This window comes from Cyclopterus lumpus, chromosome 22 (genome assembly GCF_009769545.1).
Source record: "Cyclopterus lumpus isolate fCycLum1 chromosome 22, fCycLum1.pri, whole genome shotgun sequence".
NCBI lineage: Eukaryota > Metazoa > Chordata > Actinopteri > Perciformes > Cyclopteridae > Cyclopterus > Cyclopterus lumpus.
In genome coordinates this window covers 14833974-14856312 of record NC_046987.1, presented here as the reverse complement: position 1 = coordinate 14856312, position 22339 = coordinate 14833974, and the positions used below count along the sequence as shown (strand labels likewise).

Here is a 22339-nt window from a genome sequence, read left to right as displayed (position 1 = left end):
TGACAAGGTCTTTCTATATTCTCCAAAGAATTTCCTTTTTATGTGGATGCCTCTTAATTGATTGACATAATCATTATCGAGTTACCGATGACCTCCATGGAGTGACGCGCAGTTGTGACAGTAATGCCATCGCGATACATTTTTTGTTCCTCATAATTTCTCAGAAAATCCATAGCTCCCCTATTTCCGAGGCATCATATGGTCCCGTTCATCGGCACGTTCATGTGTTTAATTAAAGGAACAAAGTTAATCGTAAAGTGAGAATCTCTCCTCTCTCATAGCCTGACAACCTCAAAGGTTAATGTGTCATCCGTGGGCCCCATGCGGAGCAATGGATGGGAGACAAGAGGAAAGGGTGAGAGGACGTGAAGGAAGGACGTGGCATCCCATCCTGGGTTCATCTTAATCCCAGCTGTGTCTCTTCTTCTTCGGGGGAGAGACAGAGGGCCACAGCGGAGGGAGGGTAGAAAGAGTGTGGAAGGAGAGAATGAGCAGGCCCTTAGTCTCTTCCCAGGGGATCTGTGGACTTAATTAGTGTGAGAATATCTAATCTCAACATCCTCTCATCTTAACTCTGCCACAAAGGTAATAAGGAAGGAGGAAGAAGAAAAAAAGCATTAAAATTCAATCCCATTTAAATATCCTCTTTAATTAGTCATGCCTTTTAACAAATTTTAATAATTGGCTCCAAATTGCTGAGGGTATGCTACTTTTTTCAATACGTTCATTAACTTCCCTGCTCTTAAATAATATATGATACTTGATATGATATTTACGAGGGGACGATGGAAATCTAGGAAGACTGGAGTGAGTGATGAAATGCTACAAAGATGGCATTTCTCCCAAGACCACTTAGCACTTGTATGAGTTTTCTTAATTGATGTCCCTGACTGACTTCAGGTTCCTGAAACCATTTGGAAATGAGGATAGGTGGAATAAACTTGCACTTGTACAGTACATGCTTCGAGAAGTCTTTGAGTAGCCACTGGTGTGAGCCTTCAGCGATCCAACACCACTCATTTACATGATCTTCACATCTCTGTCTCCTCTGAACCTGTTTTACAACTTGACCTAAACCCAATTACCTAACCTCATTATGCCACATTAAACCCAAATAAGCCCACTAGAAGCTGCCATTAGTCTGCCACCAGAGACAGCAAGACTGCACTTTGGAGAGAGAGGAGCTTCCCTAAGAGAGACTGAGAGAAATGGCTCTCCTCTAAAAAGGCTTTTTACCTCATATTATCCTATAAAACTCAAATTAAAAGCAGTGAACTTTAAAACCAGGGAGCGCAGTAATGAGGGAGAGCATATTTCAAAAACCTTGTTGGCATTTAGGGCCTTGAAATTAGCCAGGAATAAAAAAGTAAACCAAGAGCCATTTTGGCTTTGTTAGTTTTTATATTAACAGTACGAAAAACCGATGTTAAAAACGTTATGCAGAATAATATGAGACACAATAGTAATTAATCCTATTGCAGAGCGCATACAATAACAGGTGGAATCTGGAAAATCCTTTGATTCTGCTTAGAAATTCCTTTTGGACCAAAAGTCAAAGCTTTCAAATAAAAAGAAAAATGTATTCTTCTTCTGAACTCAATAGAACATGCTGCTCTCACTACTCTTAAAGAAGTCAATGGCAATTATTTCCAGAGCACACTTTTGCACTAATTCTTTTTAACGATCATGATTGGCCTCTACCCACCTTGAGGAGGTTGATTCATGTAAACCCACAGCAGTGAGTTGCCTATTTAATTAAAACTGCTTGTGATTTTGCTTACTGACCCTAATGCTAAATTAAAAGCCGGGAGATTCTAGATAGTGTTTGAGCTGAGCTGAACGCAAGGCTGTCTTCAGATCGTGCGAGCTGACAGCTCAGCTTTAATCCCTACCTTCAGAGAGAAAAGGCAGAGAAAATTGGATTCATGATGTGTAACATTTTAGCCTTTAAATGGATGAAATAAGCATCTCCTCCCTCACAGGTGAGCTGCATCAGCCTTTAAACAACACACTCAAAGACCCCCGCCAAAACAATAGCTGCTCACTATCACCTAATCTTCGCAAGAGAGAGAAATGAAGAACAGAGAGGAAGAAAGGAGGAGAGGGAGGCGGCACCGTACAAAGGATGATAAGATTACGGTTATATGTGAAATTTGTCAGGCTCTTATCTGAAATTCAGCTTCTGTGAGCAGAATAATAGGCAGCATGAATTGTGAAGCAATCGCATTAAGATGAAATCCTTTCAGTTCCACCAATCAAAAAGGAGAAACTGGAAGTACTTACAACCATACAGAACTTAACCCTCACATAATTGCAAATGAATAAATCCTTTATTTAGTAGTAGGAATCTTTACAGAACAGGTGGTTTAAAAAAAAAAAATGAAACAATCACATTTAAACTAATTGGTCGAACTTGTCAAGAACATCAATTTGCTTGAACTGGCAAGTAAAGATCGCAATCACAGTGGGCGAACAGGACACCCAGGTCAAATGGTTGTGCAGGTACTTAAAGCTGGGTTAGGCATCTTTGGAGAAACCAGTGAGAGTAAGCTGAAAGTATCCAAGCAACAATATTCCACCCCCTCCCTCCAGGTCACCCTCTAGTCACTCCCTCAAAACACCAGAACCCGACTACGGCTGGAGGATGTCTCCACTAGAGAGCGTTGGGGGAGAGGAGTGCAGCACATCGTTGTCGTCGCTTACCGTATCGTATTGGGTAGGTAGGTATAAAAAAATATTTAAAAAGTGTTTTTATGATCTGACTTTGTAGAAAGCTACTGAACTCAACCCTTAGCAAGACGCTGAACATGTAACCCCTCTCAAACTAATAACCTAAAATAAGAAACCGCAAGTCTGTCATTCACTGCACCTGACTTAAAACCTCCTGAAATGTATCGGATGGGCCTGAAGCTGCGACAGCACACGTCAATCCACTTTTTGCAGAGGCTACTAATAGACTGTCTGACCATCATGCAAAAATATCTTCTGCATGGTATCCATCCATCCGTCCATTTTCCAAAGCACTTATCCTATTTAGGGTCACGGGGCACCGTCATTAGGCGAATGCAGGGTTCACCCTGAACAGGTTGCCAGGCTACCACCGGGCACATATAGACAGACAACCATTCACGCTCACATTCACACCTATGGGCGATTTAGAGCCCAATTAACCTGAGCTGCATGTCTTTGGACTGTGGGAGGAAGCCGGAGAACCTGGAGGGAACCCACGTTGCCAACCCGGGGCCCTCTTGCTGTGAGGCAACAGTGCTAGCCACTACATCACCGTGAAGCCTGCATGGTATCGTTTCCTTAAAAAAATAATAATAATATCTTGGCACTATTCCTAAACATACGATAGGTAATTGAAAAAACTGATTGTAATTTGCATTGTTTTAAAGTTATCGTTAGTATAACCAAAATCTAAATTGCCAATCCACCGCTTTCAATGTCTTTGAACATGAATGGTCTTTTAAGTAAATATTAAATTATATTCAATGTCTTTAAGGGGATGAAAGCAAATTTCTGAAATAAATTACCTTCATAGCACAAAGGCTATGTTCGTGTGAAGGGTAAAAGATCATGCAGTGATAAAAGGTTTTCTGGCAGATAGACCTTGATTTCATACAATGCAATTATCTTTGTAGCTGAGGACCAATTAACTACTGAACCTGTGCCCTCTTATACACCTGCACTAATCAATCAATTAACTAATTCCATGAATATTTAATACTAGCTTTTGGAATGGCCAATTACCACAGTTAGCGCAAGAGATATTGCATTATAAAGAGACAGTTTCCAAACAAAAATATGCATTCCCCTTTGAGAGAAATGCCTTTTCTGCTAATTAGAAGCCATTTCTGACATTCATAGGCTTAGACTCAGATAGTTGAACTTACTTCACTACATGCAATTTGGCATCTTCAAAGACTAAAATCCTCTTTTTCTCTTTTATGATTTTAGGCTGCCATCAGCACGCAAATGAACACTTCCAGAGAATTCACTTAGAGGATCATCCTGCATTTGGACAGCTGTCTTTTCTCTGCAGGGATTTGTCATCAAGGAATATATCCTTCCTTAAGAAAGAAAGTACTTTTTTCCCCTTTTTTATCCATTCACTGCTAATTTCTACCTGTCTTTCTGAGTGCCTAATGAAGGAATATTAATCTTGATTGACTTCTCACTATTCAGGGCTGACCAAACTCCATTTCATACTACTAAAGAATATCTATCATAAGCCGTTTTGGATGTCAGTTCAGAGGCAGACTTAACCTATGCCCTTTAAAAAAATATTCTCCTCATGAGGTCTGCACCAGTAAATCCTTCTAAATCTCTTTCTCTTGCAGACACGCACACGCACACGCACGCACACACGCACGCACGCACGCACACACGCACACACACACGCACACACGCACACACACACGCACACACGCACACACCAAAGGCCACCAGGTACGCCCTTTGTCACCCAATCTCCCCTAAACAGCACACCTCACTGCTCAGACCTGCTCCCACCAAAGCTGCAATTATGTGAGTGCAGCCTAAAATGCCTTGGGCGCTTGCACCCCTATTCAATTCTCTCCTTTCTAATTACCACTGCCTCAGGACAGGTGAGGAGTCAGGGTGATAAGATCTTTCCTTTTTACCTGTAGCCAAAACACACATGCACACATACTCACACAAACACCTACAGTGGGAGGCCCAGATACACACTCAAGGCACCCGAGGTGATTTTCCTTTCTAATTATGATCTTCCAAAAAATGTTGAGAATTTGCTTTTAGACAAAGTTGTGTTTAGAGTAGAGGGCTTGGCAGAGGTAGCTGGGTTACAAGGTGACTGAGGTCTTAAGGGTGTGGTTTTCCTTTATATATATGTTATGGTAGAAGGGTAATTTGGGATTTTGATTGATCAACTAATATAAAATGCAGACTTATCTGGTTGCATTGTGTCTGGTAAACAATAATTATCCAGCAGAATCCCACAGATTCTGACATCATCACTGCTCTGACAGGCATCTGTCAAATCATATTATTCATTACCAAAAAGTCCATTATCATGAGACCATTAAAAACGAGAAGTAAAATAAAGTACCAAAGATAAATGGTATGACAAGTGCATTCCATTAGAGGTTATTCGAGGAGCGTTGAAAGACATGCAGAATATCTTGAACACTCTCTCAGCTTTCCGGGTCATCAGTCAGCCGCGGACCCCTTTTCGACTGATTGCTACCAAAGGTGACAACAAGCACTTAACAGCACGTAAACAGTGTCTACATGATGATCTATCGCCATGAGTAGTTTGAGAGTAAAAAGAACCATTTGTAGCCATAATCATAATTTATCACTGGCACCGTCAAAAGGGATCCGGCTGCACTGTCAAGGAGATACAGGTATAGGATTCTTAACGTCATGTACCAGAGAGAAGAAAAAGACAACTTTTCTTTAACTCCAGTAATCTGATATTCCTGTCCTCCGGCTCCAAAACAGGCAGGTAGAGAGCAGGTGATACCACATTAACCTCTTCCCCCAGTGCTGAAGCAGTTGAAAAACGTAAATGAGAGATTTTAATCTTCGCTTCACGGACCATGTATTCCAAGCTATGCATAAGCAGAGAATGCCGCGTTTCTCTTACACAATGGGGCCGTGCGTCGCTTATTGACAGCTTGCATTAATGTGAGGGGCAATCACCTGTGATTATTTCTCAACTGCCAACCCTTCCTCCTTCCTCCCCCCTCCCACCCAACACCGCTGCGCACTTCCATCACGCCTCCTCCCTCTGTGCTTCTTATCTTTTCATATTGTTCTCTGCTTCAATGCCTGCGCCGCTGGCACAAGTCTCAACACAGCTGCTAAGCCACAGATTAATGATTAGGGCATTACTCTGCTTGTCTCTTGTTTTCTCTCTGGTTACACCTCCCTTTCTCCTCCTCCTATCACTCACTTATCCAAATTCTGTCCCTTCTATCTCTGAGGCAACACCACTTAACCATCATGGCACTTTCAGAGAAAGTAAAAAGAGAGTTAAAAAAAACAAAAACCCGCCTGAGACACAAAAGAGTGAGACACAAACTCACCGAAGGCGGCAACTTTGATGAGGACAGCATGGAGGTCAGACGATATCATCTCGGAGAGCAGGGACTCTTGATCTCGGCGCCACAGGTAAGCCAGGGGCTGCAAACCTAGACGCAAACATCTGGGGAACAGGTGAAAGGGAAAAGAGAGAGAGCAGTAGATTGTGGACAGAAAAACAAATGCAAAGAAGTTCATATTGAATATTTGCCAGCTCGGAACAACTTCAAAGCCAACTGGGCTGGGCACCTTCTCCATTTGCGGGAAGGCTGCCACCCTGATAGGCCCACACAACATGCTCCTACCTGCCACCACTGCCAGTGGCTTTATTCAAAGACAAAAATAAAGAATCCATCTTAAGCCGTGGCCCGTCTGTTGCATAAACTGCACGTATCCACAGCAAGTAAAAAGTCTGCACACAAATTTCTACTTCTCAAGAAATGCGTGAGATGTTTACGTGTATGCATCTTGCATCTAAAAGGGGAAACAATGTGTTTATAAGAAGATACAGCAGCTCTGGTGCTGCAACATGTCCAGCCTGTGTAAGTTTAGAACAAGAGAAAACAAAGAGGCCAAAGAAAAACCAAGGGAGGAAGAATGAAACCAGAGCAAGAATAAGGAAGAGGATATGTGTCACAAGGACACCATCTCATCTTTCTGTGAATAACTTTTTTATATTAACAAAACACAAGACAGTTGTGAAACTATCCGTTGCATTCCTTCTCTTGAAATCACTGCTCCATAAAAACAGAGACGCACCATAAAAACCAACCCTGTCTAAATAAAATGGCATAAACAAAACTCAGTGTGTGTGTGTTTAAACAAAATCAGTCCAAGTTTGGAACACACTACAGAGGATGTGATCTTTTCCCTACATGTGCGTCACAAAAGTTCAGAGTCCTGAACCGAATATGTGTGTGTGTGTGTGTGTGTGTGTGTGTGTGTGTGTGTGTGTGTGCACTTAAGTTAGCAAATGTGTTCCGTGTCGTGAATGTGCGTTTGTGTTTGACTTACACATTTTCCACACGGACCCTCTGGTAATCGGAGAGGATGGCCCCTACAGACACCGCCTCGACACCCTCCTTTTCCTGTGGGTGGGGGGGAAATAGATGGAGGAAACTTAACTGCAAAGGTTTCTCGCCTCTTCCATTATACGCTATGTGCATTGTAACGGCAATATGATGTCACCGTCCCATGGGGCCAAAAACTCCTTGCTCAACCTACAGTGGTTTCCAAAGGCGTTATCTGACCAAAACCACGCAAACACACATAAACAATACACACATAAACAACACACACACACACAGACAGAAACAGACAAAGAAAGCAGATTCCTGACGGCTCTTTCCTTTCATCGGACCACAATCCTGTGGGGATGTTTACACTCTGGTCATATCAAGGCCTTTATGGTCCAGCCCATATCCCCTGGAGGGTTTGCGTACATGGCCCTGTGAGCGAACGTGTGTGTGTTTATGCGTACATGTGGGTGTGTGATGAGAGGCAGCGGTAACAACTGAGAGGCAGTTCCTGAACCTTATCAGCAGTCTAGTGTGAGCGGCAGATGAGTGCGTCTGGCCGCAGCTTCTATCCTCTACACACAGCCCAGCTGGAAGACACAACCGCAGTGACAACTTGAAGTATCAGCGAAGCATTGTGTCTGTGAGTGGCATGTATCTTTAATATAGCTGAGGGCTAATCTAATTGCTTTTCATATCATATTCATATTTCAGAAACAGGGAGACAACTATGCACTCGAGACATACTGACACAGCCCTGAGAAGAGTTCAATCTTCTCTCAGCAACGCAGGCTTGATCCGCAGTGACACGCGCAAATAAAAACACACATAAGTGCAAGCAGGCGGTGCACGCATGTACACATACATGTACATACAGAGACATACTTGCACCACCCCCTCCCCTACCTCCGTGCCCCTCCCATACAGCAACACACCTGAAGATTCATTAGAACATTACATGGGCTGTAATTAGAATGAGAGGCAAGGGTAGAAGCAGTGGAGGGATGCACAAGTCTCCAGTAAATTACCTTGTAGCCATTATCAATTTCCCTGGCTACTGGTCCTTAAGATAACCCCCCCCTCCTTCTCCCTGTGGTCCCTTCCTGCAATTTTTCTCTGCCTGATAAACATGCTGATTAAAGCGAACAGCGTGTAAACCTTTGATACTTTCCTAAATGAAATCCATGCCCTGCCCGGGGCCCGACGCTGCGCTGCAACGCACTGTGCCTCACCCACACAGACAGACACACACACACACACACACACACACACACACACACACACACACACACACACACACACACAGCTGTAGGCGTGCCAGCTAATCAGATAAAGGATGTGCTCTGTGTGTGTGTGGCTGTGTTATGTGGTGTTTACAGTGCAGCAGAGGAGGTGAGGTATAAAGCTGAAGTTAAATGCATACAGACAAATACACAACCCAAATTGAACTCTTTGACCTCAAGTTAAACACCAAGAGATCTTAAGATCTTGGGATTTTAAGATAGGGATTCAAGTTTTAATATCTCTCTGTGTCCAACACTGGAATATACATTACAGTCAATTCCACCGGCCAGTGACAGTAATTAAGTCAGACTGATAACATTTCAGCCGAGCACAGCGCAAAGCGGGCTGCAGGCAGTGTCATGTAATTCTAGGTAAGCCTCAGGGCCAGCACTCTATTCTAATACAATGATAACCTTTTCCCTAAATACAACTGTCATGTCCTAAAGAGGCATATTAGGAGGTAAGGAGTGGGATAAGGAGAGACAGAGAGAAAGAGGTAAAGAGAAGTGTTGAAGGAGTGGGCTACATCAACACCAATTTGGTGTCTTGGCTTTAAACTTGGCAGTACCAGACTTGGCCGGACAGAATAACAGAGCATCAGAGCAACAGCAAACAACATCCTGGTCTTGTGTTTCTGTCTTTGCTTCTCCTTCTGCCCCTCCGCTTCTCTGGAGGCAGACTGTTGTTGGTACTCGGGCCTCTGAAGATCGACCAGTTAAATGGTTTCTCCTTTCACTGGCTCTCATTACATTACACCATGCAGCCTTGTAATACCCCAAGCATCAGGGTAACACAGGAAACATTTCTCACACATCCCCTCGTTTTCAATGGAGACTCCAGCTGAAATAACTTTTGGCAAACAGTTTTGGAAAATTATTCTTTTTGGATGTGGTTATGTTTTGGACGCTATTATAGCTATCACTAGGAGACAGGCAGAAATGAAGGGCCAGCCAATGCTGGTCTGGACGATATTTTAGAAATTCTAGACATACTTTCTCAACTTCTGTAGGAAAGGTGGGATAACTTATTGCGGAAAAAGGGGTATATGTAAGTATAAATCTGAATTTATGGATATTATGGGAATTGTTTCATGTGTATTCATGATGCCATAAAAAATACAAACTTTGATTTTATGGAAACTGAAATATTTATCAAAATGGTTTATAGTGGGGATACATGACAAAGAGACATGGTAGCTCATGAAGCACAGTATAATAATAAATATGAATAAAATCTTTATGAGAGCTATCTGGATAAACGATGTTTTGACTACATTAGAGGTGGGATCCGGGTAAGAAGTTAACATAACGATAAATCAAGACAGAGGTCATCAGGGCTCCTGTGACCCGCAAGCCACTTCTCTTTCTTCATGATTGCACAAGATCCAGAGGAAAAGCTCCCTGCACGCCCCGATGTCACTTTTCTTTTTTCAACATTTAATGACCCCCGCTCATTAAAGGAAACTTCACCTGATCCAGGACCTGAGGCCTTGCATTAACTCTCACGCCCAGAGCGGGACTAATTCTGGCGTGGCGTTGTGCAACAGTGCAACCCCGTAGCAGCCCCGTCAGAGGCAGACTAAACAAAGGCCCGGCCTGGCTTCCCCTGTCCTCTCCAGCAGGCAGAAAAGCTATTAATGAGGATCTATGGCCCAGAGCAATGGAAGCCCTCAGTCCCCCAGCCATGTCCATCAGGGTACTTAGCCCCATGCAGTCATTAACTTCTGTTACTAATTGTCAAATTCATTAAACTAATCCTTCCCCCACATCCGGATGTCTCCCGTGGAAATGGATGGAGAGGACTGAGTTATTAAGATGTCAGCTGTGGGGAAGATTAAGGCCAGCAGACATGCTCCACAAAGAAACGATACGGCCATTAAACTCTATATCAAGGTAGTGTGTGTGATATACTTTGTAATTATATATACATTCATCTTAGTAAGGGAGTAAAAGAGTGGTTCAAATGTATTCACAGTCACAGACATGCCTTCAGTCAAGATATGCATCTGCCCCAAAGATACATACACGACGATCATAAAGCACAGAATTCAACTTGAGAATGTGGCTATTTCATCAGCTCTCCGCTTAAAAGGTACTTATGCATTCCAAATATTCAGTCCGGGTAGTTTTCAACGTGCACAACCATTAACAGACAACCAAGGCAATTAGAAAGCAATAAATTATTAAAGATTAAATATTCATATTCATATAGAACACATCAGAACCCTCATTAGCTCTCTCTCAATGGCTGTCACAATGAGGTCTTAATTATACACCCTAACAATACAAAGCTCCATTTTGCAAAATGGTGGGTTTCCAAAATGCCTGCTTCAGCCTGTTCTGACAACTAGGAAGCCAGCGTTGGCAGATCTTGGTATTTACAGACACAAGGCCACATATTTCCAATGCAAAATACTCTTTTTATCAAGTCCAAAGTTGTTGCCTCATGTATGTAATATTCTTCGGTGTGATGGCGGGGAGGCGGGGAAGAAGACAAAGTGGAGAAATTAATTAAAGTGGTTTGAATGACAGTTTGCTCAAGGGCACCGGGGCACCATCACAAGCTTTCCATTGTGGGTGTTGCACTGTCATCTCAACACCCACAGCCTCCTATCCCTCCCCCCTTCTCTCCAATACTCCTTTTCCTCTCCATCCCTCTCTTTCAGGATCCATCAAGTAAGTGACTGGACGACGCAACATGGTTTTAATGTTCTCTCCATTAGATCAGTGCTGGGCCTGTTGCAATGTAATGGGATTGTCCCCCTGTTCCCCCACACGGTGGGAACATGGAGAAGGGGTTAGGTCTTGTTGTAGGAGCTTAAGTAGATGTGGTACAGAGGATAGGGCCAGCTAGGGTCAAGCGATTGTGTTTAATGTAATGCGGACATAGTCCCGGGGCGTGTTGGGCTGTCCTGACAACTCAGACATGCCAAACTGACAGAAAGCTTAGTGTGAGCTTAGTAGGAGGAGACACTGGTTATTTGTTTTAAATCAGCTTCCTCATTAACATTCTGCACGGTTACACTCCAAGGTGACTCCCGGAGTTGGTGAAGGAGTGATAGGAAGTGGCGGAGGTGAACACAAGGTGCAGGATACAATTTGGACCAATTATAATGTTATAAGTTACACCCAATGCTTTCAAGATTATATGCCGCTTATATATACTGAGGCTCAAACACGATGTACCATGTCTGATCCATCACAATAAAGCAACAAATGGACATGCAAGTTTAGCAAATGTCTTTGTAAAACAAACACCGGCCAAAACCGTGTTCTAAAAGGCTTTCAGAGACATTCCCTTCGGTAAATTGGTGGTGCTGTCTGTTTGAAGCAGCTGTTGAAAGACGGGCTCTTTCTTTGTGCTCGTGGATGGGCTAAGATGACTCACCACGTGTCAGTCCTCAACCATACAGAGTGGTGGAATAAGAAAAACAAACTGCACACACAAAGCCAGCTGCTCACAAACCTAAATACCCCCGACTGGTTCCTGAGATTACGCAGGTCAGAGTTACAAGACGGGGAGAGAGGAAGCAGAATAGGGGAAAGTATTATCCTTCGTTGAGGCCATGATGCAGGTTTGACCAACAGAGGATATGACATGAGACACTGTCTCCTTAACGCGATGACTGAGGGACCCTTATCAGCCCACAGAAATGTGACAAGTGAAAAAAAAGGAGAAACATTGAATTCATGAAGCTACCAGTGCAGGTCTTCATGGCCGAGTTTGTATTTGTACAATTCCCGGCCTGAAGTTCACTCACACACACACACACACACACACACACACACACACACACACACACACACACACACACACACACACACACACACACACACACACACACACACACACACACACACACACACACACACACACACACACACACACACACACACACACACACACACACACACACACACACACACACACACACTTTAGTCTTGGGTAGTGATTCATTTACAATGACAGAGCTGTTTTCAGCGATACAGCCTGAGCATAAATATGCCATGCCGCACAGCTGGAAAATGTAGAAATTCATCAGGGTTAAAAAGTAGAGAGATTAACGTTTCACGAGTTTCCTCTCAGATATATATGGTTACGTAAACATAGGCCCAGCCAGTCGTCAGGCAGGGAGGTAGAGGGCCTCGGCCAAAGCAAGCACAAAGGCCTAGTTTCAGCAGGCCAAGGACAAGGAGGCTTTCCATATCTACACGAATGGAAAATTAAATGTTGGAAAGCAGGGGGAGGCATAAGGTTGTTTATCGATGTACTGTAATGTCCATGAATACTTGCAATTCAAGCAAACACATTCAGTAATTATTAGCTCTTATTAAATGCAATATTCTATTGGCGGCTTCTACTTTTAACACTTTGTGCCTCTATGGGATTTTTTTTTTTTTTTAAGAAGACAAGACATCATGTAACTTCCTCCAAACATTCAAGGTCTCACCATTAAAAGGATAAGTTGTTCCAATTAATACGGTTCTGCAACAGTTTACCACAGGGCATACATACAAAGTCATAATCCCAGCTCTGTCATTGCAACATTCCCCACTTGGCTGAGGTAAGAGTGTTTGAGCTTCTGAGACAGGAAGCTGCTTCCAGAAAGCAAGTAGGACAGAATCAAAGACGGAGTCTCATGCCACAGAGAGGTAAACTATGTCAGTTGCTTTTCATGGTCCATAACAACCACCTAGTCCACAGGGTGTATGTACGCACATGTATTGACGTCCACGTATATACACACAGTAAGAACTGGCCTACAAACACACACACACACACACTCCAAATGTAAATGTTTTTCTGGTGGGGTCAGGTTCCAGGCTCTTGGCATCTTGGCTCTCCTGTCCTCTATCCTCCATAGCTCCAACAGACATCCCCTCCCCCCCTATGATCCCCCCTTTCCTCCCCGGAGAGAGACTGGAGGAAAATATAGCAGTGATGCTGGTTTAACCCACTCTCCAGACTCCAGACAGTGTTTTTATATGGCTGGTTATGACTGTGGGAGGTGATGGAGCCTGCCACAAATATTTCTTGAGGGGAATGGTTCACAAAACAATACATAAAAGTCCTCTTAATTGTGGAGCAGATGAATGGCAGGGAGTTGAAAGACTGAGCACTTTTCTTCAGTGGTTTGTTCCGAGACTGACTATTGGGCCTGACTAGCTGTTAGTACTGATGACGAGTTTAAAAGTCCAACCTCCACAGTGACTAGCTGGATTATCTGCAAAGTAAAAACAACTGGAGTAAAGTTAGCCTGTATGCACCATGTACATCTATCTTCATACTTTCAGATTCTCTTGGAGGAGAAAGTACACAGTGAATACAAATATATATTTTCATCAAGGGTGCAAGTGAAGATGTAACAACAGATCTCTCATGAGCAAAAGTAGTGGTTGTTTTGAAAGAAAAAAAAAGAAAAATCAATCAAATTTGGTCAGCCAGGCTTAGAGAATGATCACATTATTTCCCCTAACTTTGAATATGAACAATCAAACAGACGATACATTCGAGCAATATACTTTCCATAATGGCGTATTTACATTAGTGCATAACAAAACATATTAGTCAATATTTGAAAATGCAAATAACTGCTAGATACATTTACAATTCATCCAGCATCAAAATACTATCACAAAAAAAGACCATGACTGCACACACACATTCTTCATTGGAACAATGTTCAACCAAGCAGTGGTAGTGGTTCATGCCCTTGGCAAGGCGAGATAAGGCTATCAGCTTCCATCATCGCTAAACAAGATTGAGCAAAGTACATTAAGCAGAAAAATACAAACAAATTACAAAGGCTTGAGGCTAGGCTCTTTATCTAATGTGTGTGGGGACTGTTAGCGTCAGTTGGAGGGAAATGGGCCTGCGTCTAATAGATCCTGTCCCACCACTTCCACGCGGCCAGCGAACAATACACAGCGCCATTATCTCAGCGCTAATGCTATCCTTCCTCATGTGCAAAACAAGCCTGCAATCTCAACCCCACTGCCACTGTGTCGACCAACATAAATACAGGCAGTCCCAGACCAAAGGAAAAGATAACAATAGCTATCACATAGAGAGGCGACACAGAGAGACAGCTGGTTGAAGGAATCTAGACTAGCTCATGCTGAAATATATCCTCAAGTACGATGCTCTAAACTTCCACTGAAAATGGAATAAAAGAAAACTTTCTACAAAGTGATTATCCATTGGTTTGAGATCGCTTTTAGGCTACTTCCAATAACACCATTTAGAGGTCCCTTTGCACCACAAACCAGCTACAACAAGCTTGCATTAGCTTTGTTATTGATCTGATCTCCTAAACCCTCGCTGTGACCCCAGAGGTCATGATTTATGTATTAAGCAGCTTTTTTTAAATCCATTTTCCTGTTGAACCCCCAATGTACATCTAATGCTGCACCACGCTGGTAATCAGAGAAGGGCTGCGTGCTTGATTTTGAACCCCCCCACCCCCCTACATAGTGCACACCCCTCCTCAACGACTTGTCTCACAACACCTCAGCTCCCTAATCAATAACACAGAGCTGCTAGTTCAACCGGAGATTCCTCCGCCTGCCTGCCTGCCAGCCTGCCCTCCTCCTCCTCCTCCTCCTCCTCCTCTTCTCTACTCCTTTCTTTCTCCTCTCCCTCAATCCCTCTCCTTCCTATCCTCACAGCAGGATACACCTCCATCAGGGCACACGCAAAAGCGCAGTGCCAGGCTTCTGAAGGGTCTGGATGAAAGTGCGACGACAACACAATGGAGACAAAGATGCCAGTAGAGGGAAGAGAGAAGGAGCGAGGGAGAGGGAAGAATGAAAAGGAATGTTTGGACTTGTGGACAGACTGCCTCTGCGATCTCAGAGGGCCCCACTCTTGTCTGCTGATGTCGATAATGGAGCAGCGGTAGAGACAGAGGATGAGGGGGGAGTGTGTGTGTGTGTGTGTGTGTGTGTGTGTGGGGGGGGGGGGGGGGGGGGGGTTAAGAGGATTATCTCTCTAAAAACAAGGTGTTTTAACACACACCAACGAAAGGGAATGTTTCATCTACAAAGGCCAAAGGTCTCACTGCACCTCTCCAAGACTTTTCCCAGACATCTCCGGGAAAAGAAATACTGGTTTGCTTTAAAAGAAAATCAGAGGTAGGAAGTTGGGCGTTAGTTCTCCAGAAAAATAAATAAAAGAACCGGTGTTTCTGAAAAGTCAAACGCATTACAGGATACGAAATGTTTGAAAGTAACATTTCGTTCTCAAAGCATGACAGAGATGTCACGGTGCAGCTAATTAGAGCTGGCAGAAAGGACCGTGTGCATAGATATCATCTATTGTTCCTCATCCCTCTAATGAGCTTAAATGTCTTTGTCTTCATTCATCAGCTCAAAGGTTGCAGAGTTGCTGGATGGAGTCACTATCTTTTTATATATATTATCTGTTACTACATCAAGTGAATGAAACTCTCTTTGCATCTTCCCAAAACTCAATGCCATCCGTGCCCTAGAGCCCGTGGTACTTTCAGGTCACAACATTTCTGTTGTGCAGGATGTTCTATAACATGCTGTAAACTATCTTAAAAATACATTGTAAAAATATAGTTTAAAATACTAATACACACTAACATCTACTAGTGTGCAACATCAAGTCGTTTGCACACAGAGAAAAAGAGTGCATATGGATGAGAACAGTGGGATTACTTCTTTCTCCTGTAAAGTGTTGAAAGAAGGCAAACTGGGGGAAAGGAGAGGCAGAGGTGTGTAAGGAGAACAGAGATAGACCTGTTATCATGTAACAGAGGCCCGATTTGACCTGACCTTGAACACACGAGTGTGCCCGTGTGTGCGTGCACACACACACACGAGCAGGGTCACGGGGCATAAAGAGCCACTGTGTCAGGTCACAGAGCACAGAGAGAAGGATAAAGGACTTGAGGGATGTGATATGACTAATATGAGGGGTTTTGCAGGCCTTCGGGGGGACTGGCGTTACAGCCAGGGGTGAATGACACTGCTGATCTGTATCACACATCAGAGCAGATCACAGCAGAGGAGAGCAGCCCAACCACACACATGAAGTATGGACACACATCCTATGAAATCACATTTTTAAATCCACAAAACCAGGGATACTTCCAAATGAAAAAAAGGAGAGTAATTAAATAAACTCCACATCAAAAATGTTATACTGGCACATAATGTTCATAATCTAGCGTGCCTTTGTAGCCTGGCAGAGGACCCAAGGACTTCACCTATTCTATAAAAAAATATACCTTTATCGGCCGTAGATGTGCAAACAATCCCCCCCGCTGCTGACAAAACTGTTATTCTCTCCCTCAAAGAGCAGGTTTAAAGATCAGCACCTAGTAGGATGGGATGGGGTATGCTGTGGCTTGCATGTCTATCAGGTTACACACTTCAAAGACACACTGCCATGCACAGCCAGCGATGAGAGCAAAGGGGCCAAGGATAGGGCCAGATTGTCATTCTGCCATTATAACTGCTGCCAGGGGATGGACGACTCATTTTTTCGATGATAATTGGACTTTTCTTCCTCCATCAACAATGGTTCTGAAGAATATGATCTCTTCCTTTGAATCTTTTGAAAGGGCTCCAAACATTCTCTGAGAGGCCAACGTGTAGTGTCTTTGCTTTGTCAGCTTCTGGGAACGATCCATAGATGGCACTGTTGGCTCATGCTAAGCCTCTGTTGCCAGCACTGCAAAAGGAAGAATCTCCACTTAAAACTCATCAACTCTGGATCTGAGAAGAAAAAATATTCTTTCATCTATGCTCAAGTGTCATTTGCCAAATATAATCTTGTAACTTCTAATTAATTCAAACTGCTAGAAAGAATCTTTCAAAATATAATACTTTCTAAAGAGATCACTTTTTTTTTTCCCATGCTAAAACTGTTCTTTCCAGTAAGGGTGATTTCACAGCTCATTATCAAAAGAAGCGTTTCTTCTCTCTTTCTCCCCCCTCTATCATTTTCTTCACTAATCAACAACACCACACATTTTATGGTGGGAAAAGATACCTGGATAACCAGGTATGTGTGGTGAGCACAACTGAACGAGACCACAATATTTGAGAAGCTCTGACAGAACTGTGCAAGTTTCTAAATCATACGGGAGGCAATGACTTTACAACCCATCACAATGTGGTACAAATGGTACGAATCAGTAAACCTAGTGATCAGTCAGAATACTAAAAAAGCAACTTCAGAGAGAAATTTGTATTCTTATGGTTGACATCACTCAGTGAGAGAGAGAGAGAGAGAGAGAGAGAGAGAGAGAGAGAGAGAGAGAGAGAGAGAGAGAGAGAGAGAGAGGAAGCCTGTTGTTTATGGAGCAGGTCTGTTGATGATGGTGAGAGGGGTAAACGGGGAGACGACTGGAGGTCTGCTAGCCCGCGAGGGCCCCATGGGAGTCCAACTGCCCTGATCTATGGCCCGTGTGACTGGTGAGGTCAGACCAGAGAAGCCCTGGAAATGGGAAATTAGCAGCCCTTTGCAATTAGAAACCTGACCACAGGCAGAGATGGTGTATTGCATCACGTACCAGATAGACGTCCACTATTTTACTGTGAATGCTCAGGAGAGCCCAAAAAACTGAAATTGGACTGGATGTATGTGTGTGTGCGTATCCTCACAAGAAAAACACACAAACATGAGCTTTCTCGTGTAGCTGCATGTGTAAAATCTGCGATTTATACAGAAGATGACAAAGAAAGTCAGACAGAGGGCGCAAAATGCCCCGAGGCAGGCTGACTGGCCCTTGCCACCCAGGTGGTGTGCGGACTTGCAGGGGCCCTGGAGCAGCTCTAAGCTCTGGATGAACATGTCTCCACACAGACCTAACAAAGCACCCCCCACCCCACTCTCTCATTTACACCACGTCAAGCCAACTCCAAACTCAACAACAAACCGTATCCACCATCCCATAAGAAGCTCTTAAATGTTGATGCTGCAAGCTAAAATGAGAGGTTGTGTAGGGGAATAGAGGGGAAAAGGTGTTACCCAGGATCAATCCCACACCCTGTTTGCGCTGACAGCAGCGAGAGCTGTTGAAGTGTGCGTCCAGGTAGCTTCCTCATGGCTGCAGGCGGTCAGGTAGGCAGGCAGTGCCAGCGGTGTGTTGAACACACACGCAGTCAGCCTGTCAGTCAGCCACACCGCACCACATCAGACCACCGAGGTCTCATACATAATTTGGCATCAAATGAATATTTTGTCAATGTCCTGGCAAAAGTGGTATTTGATGAAATATTAATTTGGTGATTAATTTTTGCATCTGATCTTCTGTCAAGTGAGATAAAAAAAAAAAAGAATGGATTTTTTTTCCTGTGAAGCCAGTTGTTCAAGGGCACCTCTCTCTAACTTCACACACACAAAACTTTCATTAACTGATACTACAGGCACACTATTTTCCCAGAGTAAGATTAAAAGAAAACTTACTCCACTTTGAAAGTGAAATCGAGACATACTAAATAAGACAGACGGAAAGCACTAACATAGCTTTTTAATCTGCTGAGCAGCTTGTCTGCACTTTACAATCGGTGCTAAGGACTGTTTGTGTACAGCAGGCCAGATGAAACTAGACAAGCAGGGTCTCTTTGAGACACTGCTGATGGGCTACAAAGTGACTCTGAATCCACAGAGAATGACTTGTAAAACATCTCAACAGTGTGACATATGTCACGAACCTTAGCAAAGATGAGAAGTTTAGTAGTGCTCTGAGAGCTTGTTCACTAAAAAGCAGTCAAGCATATGTCAGTGGTGGCAAGGAGTCAAAACGATGACTATAGTATATGCACGATGCAGCATTGCCATGGTATATTCACATTATGAGGCACTATAACACTATTCTGAATAAGACTACTTTATATTTCATTACTATGTGAATACTCTTATATTACATGTGAACATTGTATTTGTTGATTTTTACTTGAGTCTTACAAAGAAAGTATTGTACAACTACTCGGCTTCCACAATTCCTGCGCAGGTTTTTTTAATGATATATACATTTGTACATATAGAGTAGACGTGTGCATATATTATACCTTTTAAATTTAAATTATAAATAGGGGAAAAACAAAATGATTGTACTGTATATGCCCAATACAACATTTATTTTTAAAAAGCCAAGCAAATAAAAGGCTGGTTTAGAAACTGGAATGTGCTTCTGCGACCGAAGCCATGGGTCGGGATGGCATTGTCAGTGGTTACCGCCGTATAAGTGCAGTGCAGAGCAGCGACAATTAGCTTGCTGGTGGGGTACAAAAGAGACTCACATGCAATAACATGCTCGTACGGCTGGTAAACAAAGAACAAAAAAGCTTGTATTACAACATATGAATATGGAGAACTACTTTATTCTTTGCTTTGGTAGATATTACCAAGTCTGCTTCAAAACATAGCAGTTTGGTAAGTGATGAAAGTATCACTTATCATTTGGCCAGATGACCTGCGTTGAACCTGAATGTTAGGCAGCATCCACTCTGCAGCAGTGGTAAGATAATAAAATACTATATTTCTCACAAATGGTGGGAAAAAAAGAGGCCTACCTTGACGAGGTGCAGCAGCTCATACAGATCCTCCACCTCATCCCCCTCTGTCACACTGTAGTTTCTGCTGATGTTCAGGCTCATGCCCTGGATGGTGCGTCTATACAGGGGCAGATCCATGGCTTCAGCAAACAGCTCTATGGCCTGGTGGCCCACTGTCTGGTACATATAGCTGTCCAACTCGTCTGTGGAGGAAAATATATTTAGCCCACTGCCTTGTGTTAGGCCACTGATCATATGTCTGACAGTAATAAACAATATGTGATGTTGGAAAAAGATGTTAAACAGTAGCTAGATCAAATCAGATCACATAAATGAACGGGAGGACTATGACATTCACAATTTAAACCATTCATTACACAACAATATGCAAACGACAAGGCTAAAACTACCTGTTAAAAACTAAATACTAAAAAGTTACATTAAGATCCAAGTGGCCTGAAATAAAATAAAGAAATAGAATCATATAATGAAGCAAATAAATAAATAAAATACAAATTATTATGAAGATTGTCATTCACTTTACTCTTCCACAATTAAATAAAATGTCCACTGTAAAAATATAGACTTGGAATACAAATGTATTTCAATAAAAATAAATAAATTAGTTTTTGTTTAAAAGCGATAAAATGCATTATTTATATATTCAAATGTTTCACAATTTAGTATCTTATGCTGTTTTTTCATATGCATATTTATTTCATTGCATTTTTATTATTAATTTACCTTTGGACAATATTAAATTCCAAATGACAGGAACCAAGAACAGTGTGGAAGATAATATAACTCATACTCATGGCATAGTCTTTAGCATGCTACAAACTCTTCTGTAGGATATACAGAATAGAGTTCTGCAGTACTTTGATTGTGTACAGTTCTTAGTGTCTCGGTCCACATAAATGCAGCTGGCTGGCCCATATAGCCAAGCGAGCCCTTGTAGATCATAAACCCCTGCAGGGCATCTCCCTAACCTGTGTTGGCAGGACGGAGGTTGGCCAGAGCTACGATCCGGTGCCCAGCAGCAACACACTGCATCATGTTGTAGCAGCTGTCTTTGCCTCCACTGGAACACAGCATGAGAAATAGGCACAGAGGTAAAGCTACGTAAGAATCATTAAGATGCCGACCTATTCATTATCAGGAGTGTACGGGGGCGATATAAGAATGTGATTCAGCAGCATTAATATTCAGTGATGAAGAACCTGTTAGTGGCTGTACTTGCTATACTGAGGATGCTTTATTCTTTACCATGCAGTGAGTTAGGTACTTGGTGCTACTCTTGTAACGTTAGTGGTTGTCAACACCACTATAGTCAATAACCTTTTTATTTCTAAAAATGATATGTTACATCGTGGCGTTGTACACAGTTAGAGGCGAAAGACAACACCTTAGACCTCATAGGAACAAGTTATCTAAGTTACCGTTTGGTGACAGTAATACATCTGAGATTTAGTTAGCTTCTGCCATGCTAGCTAAATAAACCAGTGATAGCATGGTGAGACAGTTACGACGAAGAAAGGCGATTACCTTATTAATGCAACCACGTTCATCTTCTTATTTTTTGCTCAACCGACTAATGATAGAAAAAGTATTGGCTGTAATGGTACTCAACGTGATAACCGCGCTTAGCAACCGGTGCCTGTACACAACATGTGAGAGCTTGACTTCCGGGTTATTGAAGGACCCTTCTGTATAACAAGCTGCCCTCTTATATGCCTGATAGTAAATCGGTCCATGCCATTTTCTCACTGTCTCTTATTATTATAATATATCTATATAAATATATACATTGATGTTATATGTACAAAAAGTGAATTGTGTTCACATTACTATGACTATGCACCCATACTATAGTGAAAAGACACAAACCTGCAAGTCATTTCAAAACATACAAAAACTAAAATATGTAAAAAATAAATACAAGTAATAATAACTAACACAACAGCACACACAAACTATGCAAGCAGATACAGTGGGAATGTGTGCATATGTGCTTTATTGTTATGGTCATTTTAATTTATCATGTCAAATTTGAGTAAGATGAAGACTTAAAATGTGAAAGCAGCAATTACACCTGTATATTATATAAACACATTTGACATGATTTGTATATTTCAAATGTGGATTTTGGACATTTCATATGTGAAATGTTATATCTTGTTTTTCAGCTTTCATAAACTTACCGAATAAAAAATGCAGATATGACTTTACCATAACATAATCAAAGTGGATATGCACTGTAACTCTAATACTGACACTGACACACATCCTTTGCCTCTTGTGTCTCAAGAGAGGACCAAACGTCCATGAGATGGTATTCACAAACAGGTTGCGCTTTTCCTCTGAGGGAGCCCTATTTTGCTCAGAGGAAAGCCTTTGATGCTCTTTTTGCTCTCTGTTGTTGTGCCAGAGCAGAATAAT

At 42.5% G+C, this 22339-nt stretch overlaps 1 protein-coding gene across 5 annotated transcripts in view; it reads right to left on the bottom strand.

Moving 5' to 3' along the window:
* Positions 1-21577, bottom strand: part of dph6 (diphthamine biosynthesis 6) — a 54100-nt gene extending 32523 nt beyond the window's left edge. For 4 of the 5 annotated variants that reach the window (XR_004611884.1, XR_004611885.1, XR_004611886.1 and 1 more), the window contains exons 1-5: positions 21446-21577; positions 20890-20981; positions 19919-20103; positions 7084-7157; positions 6075-6193 (exon numbers count right to left, since the gene is read on the bottom strand). Coding sequence is in view for 2 of the 5 variants with exons in the window: in XM_034563356.1 (XP_034419247.1) it covers positions 6075-6193; positions 7084-7157; positions 19919-20103; positions 20890-20981; positions 21446-21468 (493 nt within the window). In the remaining 3 variants the exon portion in view is untranslated. The remainder of the gene's footprint in view (positions 1-6074; positions 6194-7083; positions 7158-19918; positions 20104-20889; positions 20982-21445) is intronic. The other variant, XM_034563358.1, reaches the window with a different exon arrangement.
* Between the last annotated feature and the right edge of the window lie 762 nt (positions 21578-22339).